At 35.5% G+C, this 9,410-nt stretch overlaps 1 protein-coding gene across 1 annotated transcript; it reads left to right on the top strand.

Annotated features, from left to right (window-relative positions):
• Positions 1 to 3,697: 3,697 nt before the first annotated feature.
• Positions 3,698 to 6,230, top strand: LOC123658827 (protein disconnected-like). The gene has a single exon (XM_045594124.1). The coding sequence runs from the start codon at positions 3,759 to 3,761 to the stop codon at positions 5,847 to 5,849; it is 2,091 nt and encodes a 696-aa protein (XP_045450080.1). The 5' UTR covers positions 3,698 to 3,758; the 3' UTR covers positions 5,850 to 6,230.
• The last annotated feature ends 3,180 nt before the right edge of the window (positions 6,231 to 9,410 follow it).

Raw genomic sequence — 9,410 nt, 5'->3', positions numbered from 1 at the left:
TTAAATTAAGTAATGCATTGCAAAAATTGTTTACGTATGGAACAATTCATTGAAAAAAATCAAATAAATAGAGATTCAAGTGAAGTCGTGATTCTATTTTGGTAGTTGTGTGCTTAATCTTATACTATTAAACGAGCAATTCTTGTATATATATATATATATATAATCTGAATCTCGGAAACGGCTCCAACGATTTCCATAAAATTTAGTATATAGGAGGTTTCGGGGGAGATAAATCCATCTAACTAGGATTCATTTTTAGAAAATGACGTTTTATCCCTGTTTTTAGGGAGTGAAAAAATAGCTACAATATCGTTAGAATACGAAGGTAAATTTCGCAGTTGTCATTAAAGTTGTAATAGCTCGGTGGGAAATCGGCCGGTCGCGGTCAGGATCAACCGAGGAGATCATGGTTCAAATCCCAATGTCTCTGATCAATTATTTTTTTCCTTTTTTTAATTGCACTCGTTATTTTAAAAAAAATATTATTCATATTTTATAAATATGTAATTCGAATTTAAATATGAATTCCAAAAAACACGATTTACTAAAAATACCGAGCTAGGCTCGGTCACCCAGGTACTAAACATTAATATGACTAAGATTATCATTATGCTTTGACAGTCCGTCCTATTACCATATCTGTCTAATTAATTATTATGAATTTTCTAAAACATGTAAAATTATGACTTTATGTCAAGATGTATGCCGATAAGAGAAATAACCAGTCTGTCAGTTTGCCGGTCGGTGCTGCCTACATGTTATAAAAACAATGTTCATTTTAGAACTCCGCAGCTTCCGACGTAATGTTTGTTCTCACTTATAAGGATTTTATTTAAAAAGCCTGAAAGATTCAAGTGAATGATTTAAATCAATATTCATTGAATCGTATTTCGCTTCAATTCAAAATTGATTTATATTTTGCGATAGAAAATAAAATTAGTTATAAATAAAAATCCTTTGGTTGTTTGTTAGTTCTTGTCCTTCTACCAGAGCCTCTCCTGAAGTTACATTGAATACCACGTTGGTTATGTAGAGGTATATGGTTAACCAGATACCTGCCATGTATGTAAATCTATTGTTTTCAATGAAACGAAATTAGCAGTAAAACAGACCATATGAAAACAATCGAAGAGAAACCGCGGCCTCATGTGTAGTGGTCAGTTTAAATAGCTTTTTAAAAGTTTGCTTTCTTTTGTCGTAAAAGTGCGTTTAAAGTTGATTTAAATTCTCAAAGTCAGCTTTGTAAACATTGATTATTTTTAAAAAAGTAAAAAGCGTGTACATTATATAGGAATCTGAGTAGATTTAATTGTCTGTGGTTTTGATTTATTTGTTTTGTACTTATTCTGCGTTTGTGGAGTAAATATAATCAATATTCAAGAAACGTTGTAAAATTGTTGTAAAGTGAAGTTTACAACAGCGGTGTTTCTGTTTGCTTCTTTCTTTTTTTCTTATTTGCACATTAAAATTATATGATTATGTTTTTTTATTAAACAATACTATTTTCTAACAACTAATTTCTCTATATATTTAATTTATTACTTTTTTTTTAATTATTTTACTATAGAACTCGAATATACATGTAATTAAAAAAAATATATATATATTATCTTTATTATAAAAATGATAAGTAAGCCAAAATTAACTAAAACATCAGAACGTAACAATTTTTGTTTTTAGTTTGTAGAAATGATGAGAGATGGCGCTGCTTGTATCGACTACATTTCTTAAATTATGAATAACGCTGTTGCAAATGCTGCTCGCATTTACGGATAAAAATAAAATATTTTAAAATATAAAATGTATTACATAGGTAGAAGCCTATAGAATATATTCAGTAAAGATCTTCTTTATATGATATTTGATTAAAAAGAAAAAAAAAATCTCTTATTAAATTGTACTTAAGAATGTTACTTTTTAATTAAAAACGAATAACTAAATGTTTGTGTATTTTACGCGTTCGTATGAAGTAATTGGGCTATTTCATTGAAATATGTAATTTACCTCAATAATTATCATCTTACTTGTAGGTAATTTATAATTAGTTGTAGATTATATCTACACGCAGTGCAAGATTTTTGTAATTACGAGTAACTCGAACAAGGGAACGTTTTTGTTGGCATCTCCATCAGTGATGTAAATTGATTTTTTATTGAGATTATGGACGATAAGGTTTTTGTTTATTTTCTACATACAAAAAGGGTTTGATTAATTCATATAGCGACATTAAATGTCAAATAAAATAATCATAAACTGAGACGAATGAAGATCCCTTAATTGTGGTCTACGTTTTCTAATTCCGAAAAACAATAAATGAATAAATACGTAGCAGAATGAAACGGTAGGTAGTATTTATTATTAGGGTTAGTTAGCTTGGCCTCTAATGATACTTAATTATTATTATCAACAAAAACTTAGATATCACCTACCATCGATGTTACTGGTATTGTACTGGACATACTTAATTTTGCTCTCCTATGAAGGAATGCTGTCTGATTCTAATCCTTCATCCTGTGTTATTGCGTGTTGTCGGATTTACTTACACGTTCTATAATGTAATTATAGACGTTTTTTATTTACCGTGACCGAAGTTTATTAATAAAGAAAAAATGAGGGCCAACAGAAACAACTCATTGTCGCCGACAGGATTTGAACCGCGACCGTCTGGTGTCGATCCGCTTTTTATCGATTGAGCCTATTCGGTTTTAAGTTCACAATTAAATAAAAAAACTTTAGATGTTTTAGTGTTAAGAAACATTTCAGTGTTAAATTAAAATGCTAATATGTTCTTAGAATTAGATACTTAAATTAATACTATATATTAATATAACTCCAACCACATTTTTTTTTCAAATATAAACAATGACTATGTGGACTGACGTAGCAATCTCTACATATTTTAGGTTAATGAAAAAGCGAAGCTTACCTGCACTTAGGTAAATGTTTTTGTTTACTTTAAGGTCTATCACATTAAATTATTAAAATACGGTATCCAAACTGTTCTTTGTTATGTTATTTATGTTACAGATACATTTTGAGAGGAATTCAAGCGGGTGATTTATATCTAGTGCAGAGATTTGCAATAATCTCTGCGTCAGACGAACGATTTATACCTAGGTACACTTGGCTGGCTGTTAACCTTAATCCTTACTGGAATAATACTATTAGTTAGTATAAGAATAGGTAATCTTCATGTCAAGTCAGTGTACTAGGTATCTGTGGAGGATTAGGAACATATACTATGTCAATGTTCCTAATTTCATTAGAATAAAATTGCCGAAAAGATCGTTTAATTTGTTAGAATTTAGCTTTATGTAAACTGACATTAGGAGTATTGCGACAGAACTAACCACTTAATACCGTGGATAGGCTCAATTCGTTCGAAGCATATCTGTGTATAACGAGGCGTAGTGTACGATGCACGCGAGAGACGCAGTCGTATGCACTTACCGAGTGCGGTGTGTTGTTACGTAACGTTATGTGATGCTTTACGTCTCTCGTGTTTACAGTGGTCGCTCCGAGAGCGAGTGTCGCTTGTCCCCACTGCGCATCGATCCGCTCCGCCCAGCACTCGCTCCTCCCACCTGTCCCCCTCGCACCCCCACCGACCGGCCCCGCGACGTTCCCCCGCCCGGCCGCCGGCCTTTGTCGCGCGCCGCCCGCGCGGTCACCTGTGTCGCACGTCCTCAGTCGCAAAGCGGCCGCGTCGCGCGCCACCCGCTTCGTATTACGCGCTATATTATGACAGTGACGTGATGGAGGGCAAGGAGTTCGGTGCGGTACCCGGCTTGCCCGCTGGTTTGGACTACTTTATGATGCCTCGTGTCAGCCAGCCTTCGCCTCAATTCGACTTTAGAAAATTAGGCGCGAGTTTCAGCGGCCGGGATGAAGAAAAAGGAGAAGATCGGCGGTCCCCCGAGTATCCGCCGGAGCGTCGTGACCCGCCACCTGCGCCTTGGCCTCTCGGTCTGGGAGTTCAATTCGTCAACCCTGCTACGGGAAAGAAAAGAGTGCAGTGCAATGTTTGCTTAAAAACTTTTTGCGATAAAGGAGCGCTAAAAATACATTTTTCGGCAGTGCACTTGAGAGAGATGCATAAGTGTACAGTGGAGGGGTGTACTATGATGTTTAGTTCGCGGCGTTCGCGGAATCGACACAGCGCTAATCCAAATCCTAAGTTACATTCTCCTCACGTGAGACGTAAGATTTCTGCACATGACGGCAGGTCTGCGCAACCGTTCCCTCTACTACCGGCATTGGCTCGGTTGCCACTGCCACCGCCTGCACTTCTTCCGCCTGAATTCGCAGGACGTCTTCCGCCTCCACTTGCAGCACCTGGACCTACTCACCTACCTCCTCGAGTTCCTCTCGATGATCTCCGCAATTTTAAGGAAATCGAAAAATTATACAGGAAAATTCCAACACCTGAGGACCCTCGACATGCTATGGATCTTGTTAAACCTAATGTTCACGATGAAGAATCAATCAGTTTTAGTGAAAATAATGAAGAAATTTCTGACGATGAAGACAAAGAAAAGCCTAAAGTTCAGGCAGAGAATAATGAAGTAGAAAGGTCAAATTATTCTGATGAACCAGAGGATTTGAGTGTAAACAAAAAGAAAGAGGACGAAAAATACACGACTGTGCAAACGGAAATTAGTATTCGAACTGATCCCACCGCTGTCGATGAGAAAATGTCATTAGTTCCTAATAAACGTAAAAGAAAAAGTGAAAATCCAACAAGGTGTTCTCAAAATAATGAATACAGTGTATCCGATGAGGAGTACAATAGTGATATTTTTAGAAACTTGTCGACTCCTAGTTCTAGTCGAGCAGATGAGGAGCCATTATCTCTCAAAAAACAAAAGCCTGAAAAATGGGAGCCATTTCAGAACGGTGAAGAGCAGACTGTGGACACGGAATCGGTAACAAGAGTTAAGGCTGAAAGTGAGTCTGATGACGAATCAAGTGCACCTAGTGTTGTTCGTGAAGGATTAAGACTAAGATCCGATCTCTATACTCCGAGCGACAGCGGAAGCGACTTACACACGATCGAGGAGCGACTGGCGCGAGCACGTTCACCGTCTGCGAGCAGCGATAGGACGGATGAACGGCTCGATATTAATGATCTCGAAATACCCATCGATGACGAGAATCCAGATCGGTGTACTGCTTGCGGAAAAATATTTCCAAACCACTTCACGCTGCGCATACACTACAGGAACGATCACTTGAAATTGCTTCACCCATGTGACGTCAACGGTTGTGATGCTGCGTTTCCATCACGTCGGAGTCGAGACAGACACAGCTCAAACGTAGACCTTCACCGACGTTTGTTATCAACGAGTTCACCAGCTCATGATTCAAAACCTGCGTTCGAAGTAAATGCGGAGCTTTTAAACAAATTATATGCTGACATAAAAGGCCTCGCATCAACCCTCGAAAGTCTAAGATATGGTGGCGAGGAATCATCCCAGCTTCCTACGTATGTGACTGAAACAATGAAGTTTTATAGTAGAAATTTAACTGCATTGCAAGCAGGATTATTCCCACAGCTGAGCGACCGAGGATTTTTCCCAACACCATTTCTGATGGGAAATAGAACTCCTCAGCCTGGAGGTTTGTACGGAGCTCCTGCAGGAGCTCATACAGCCAGGGAGTCGCTTTCACCTTTGTCGGCGTCGTCTCCTCCAGTGATATCGCCTGGGAGGCTGGACGCGGCGCACGCGCGTCCACGCGAGGACGCTAAGCTGCTTTTTCGCGAGACCTCTGAATCCTACAAAAAGATGACGTCACTCTGCGAGCGCCAGGACCAGCTGTACCAGCACCATGTTCCGGTGTCATGACGCAACCCGTACAACCCCCGCGCAACCTGGTGATACCTCACTCTCTGAAGCCCGTGGCGCACAGACTCTGTATATTTAATTGTTAATAATTTTAATTGTGTTAATTCTATCATATTTCGTTTTGTATTTTCTTGTGATATTTAGAAAAATATATCGTAATTATCGATCCCACGAACTGTAAGTTGATAGGGATACTACCGCTTGGGTATTAAGTTGGCGTTTGTGAAGCGAAGTGCAATAGACTCGAATGTTATAAATATTAATGGACTCGGCTGCATACGATATGGTATCGTGTAGAATATTTGTAATCGATGTTGAAAGTAAGCGTTATAATGATCAGCTTCATTTATTGTTCTGGCGCAATAAACTCATTGAGGAAAAGTACAATTGTTTTTATTCTTACGACGGTCGGTGAGTGTGCCGAATAAGAGATAATCAGGTTACGGCTTATTAATAACAATGTTGACGATAACGAGCCCTGCTTGAAGGGGAATTCGAGTGGAAATAAACATCTGCCTCCACGTTTTTTACCGCTTGCTCAGCGGTCACGGTTCCTTAAAACCTTTTTCAAATATTTTAAACTTAAAGCTTGAGTAACCAAGTAATACTTACTAATGCAAATATTTCTTATAAGTATACGACTTACATTTAATTTATTGATGCTATATAAACAACATAACTAATATATCTAATAAGCCATAAATAGATAAACTTTATTGACATTTTAATATTTAGAACTATTAATTGAATCTAGAGACTTCCGTATTTAAATAGAAATTATATGGTCGATCGTTAATGTCACGTCGAATTCAAGAAATAACATTTTATGGTATCATTAAAATTGCCTCTCATCTTAAACAGTCTGATTAATTACAATATAATGTTGTTTGAATATAATATGTCCATATACGGTTTAACACGCGTTGTAAGAAAACACTAGACGTTTCATTCATTAAACTCTGATTTCCATTTTCTTTTTTATGAAGTAATTAAACCATAAACGTTGAATAATTATATTATGATTTTATATTTGTATAATAAGAGTTCCACAAAACTTTAATATACACATATATGCCCGAATGCATTAAAAGTAGGTTTTATTTTTTTAAAAGAAAACAACCTAAAATGTATACAAAAACAATATGAAAAATATTTCTGAGAGTTTACTGAATAGTAATTAATAAAACAATAACTGTTTATAATGAATTATTACAACCTTTTTTTCAATGCTTACTAGGTCGATAATTAAAAAAATAAAAAAAATCGTAAATATAACTACATTTTTGTAGCATCTTTCTTCTGTAAAATTTTGTTTAAGCTGTTAATTTAAAGACAATTTTTTTATGTTCAATGATCTTTAAATTAGAATTTTAAAGAGAATCTTCTTAATATCTTATCCAAATGTAACATAGGATTTTATTTAATATAAATTAAGGACTTGTAGGAAGTTCTGCAAATAAGCGTACGATTCATCTGATAGTAGATATGTGATAATCTGTAAGTACAGACGCCTGCAACACTAAAAGCATAGCAAGCGCGTTGTCGACCCTACCCCTAATCTCCTAGGAGCCCTGTTCACCTTACTCACCATAGGAACACCATACTACTTGAAAGCAGTATTATTTGGCTGTGATCTTCTGTAAGGTCGAGGAACTTTCCTAAACTACTCTAGATTTTGAACAGGATATGTCCTGTTGTGCCCTACCTGAGTTCTAGTATCAAAATTGAAAGCGAAGGAAACCACGAAGGAGCAACTAAATAAAAAATGAGAAGGAATACATCTAGGCTTAAACAATATTAGTAAGTTTAAAAAAATAAAAATAAATGAAACAATAATATATCTATAATACTCACACATATGAATTTTTAAATATACCTAAATAATAAACAACAATACACGTAATTCGACGAGAAAATATATTAGGGTACAAAACTGAAAGACGTTTGTCCAAAGATCTAGAACAAAATTCTTGACAATTTTAATTAAACACTAACCTTGTTAACAGAAATACTACAAAAAAAAAAAAAAAATTACATGATTTCACTCAAAAAGAATTCGTCACAATGACAGCGATTGTCGGTGCCGTGAGAACAAAGCTTAACACAAAAATATAGACAAGCGTTAGATAATTATAGGGTGACGATCATGCTAATTCGTAATTCTCAAGTCCAACTTTAAATTTATACACGTGGGTACTGTTACGGACTGGAGTTTTGACAATGGTTCCGCGTATAAAGTGGTTACAGTTAATTCTCAAACGACACGTTAAATAACACGTGTAAAATGTAAAATTGAACCTTGTTTACTAGCTTTTTTAAAAGGTTTACTGCAAGGAACTTTGTAATTACAAAATAGTTTGACCTAAAATACTTTTTTTTTAATTATTCAGATTAAAACATACGTTACAAAAATGTTATTTTATACCTAAATATGTACCATTACCTGTGTATTTTTAAATTTTCAAAATGGCAAACATGATTTTGTTTTTGTAAAAATCAACGGAACTTTTACGAAATAGTAGTAATTATAATTTGGTAATATCAAAATATAAACATACATTTTTCGTTTTCACTATTTAGCAAGCTGTCAAAGTTGTTTAAATATTAATGCTATGGCGTTAACATTTTTAAAAGAAATTAATGTTTTAGCTGATGTCTAATAAATCAAACCTATTGCTTAACCTCTACATCAGAAGTATAGGGGAACCCTAATTGACCATTATTACGGAACATCAAGGTCCTTCTGACGCATGATGCCATTTTTAATCGTAATAACACGCTGTATTGACAAAACGTTTCAAAGGATTTAAGGAGCCATTTTGTTCTCGATAATTGCTTTTTTTTGTTCATTCATAATTGATCATTTGTTTTAGGTAACCTTGCGTTTGAAATCCCGCTTGTTTCTCTTTCGACGCACGATTATATTCTATTAGCTGCTGCTGTTATAACTACATAAATACATTTGAAATATCATATATAACCTAAAATAAACTGAATATAACGCTTCAGCCTGTAACATCCCACTACTCCGATAGGCCTCCTTCCCCATTCAGGAGAAGGATCGGATCCACCATTATGAGTAACGATCGCTATCAGGTATACATGGTAACAACTGGGACCGACGGCTTAACGTGCTGACCGAGGCACGGTGGGGGACCCACAAGGACTGCACAAACACCCAGATCACGACAAACATCTGTATTGCCAATACAAATGTTTGTCATGTGCAAGGATCGAACCCGCAATCGCCATGGCAACTGTCACAAACCAGTGCTATGACCGTGGCTTCGAAACGTCGTCATACAATCATATATAATCACCGAATATACGAATATAGTCTTAATCTTATTTCAACCCTCGAAATTTTAAAAAATTCAATAATACCCACGAATTATTTTTAAATCAAAATACTAAAAAGTATTATGAATGTTTTAGGAATTAGAACTTTACTTTATAAATGTTGCTACTATATGAAAACAATAAAATTTACTTCTTGATTTAAGGTATATTAATGTCTAGATACATAGTAATATTAATAAAATTATTACCATTAACTTATTC

This window comes from Melitaea cinxia, chromosome 13 (assembly GCF_905220565.1).
Source record: "Melitaea cinxia chromosome 13, ilMelCinx1.1, whole genome shotgun sequence".
NCBI classification, from domain to species: Eukaryota; Metazoa; Arthropoda; class Insecta; order Lepidoptera; family Nymphalidae; genus Melitaea; species Melitaea cinxia.
The sequence above is the reverse complement of the archived record's forward strand: the minus strand, read 5'-3'. Positions and strand labels throughout refer to the sequence as shown.

What these genes read in the sequence shown, in the direction of transcription:
- LOC123658827 (XM_045594124.1), top strand. Translation starts at nt 3,759, where the DNA reads ATGGAGGGCAAGGAGTTCGGTGCGGTACCCGGCTTGCCCGCTGGTTTG.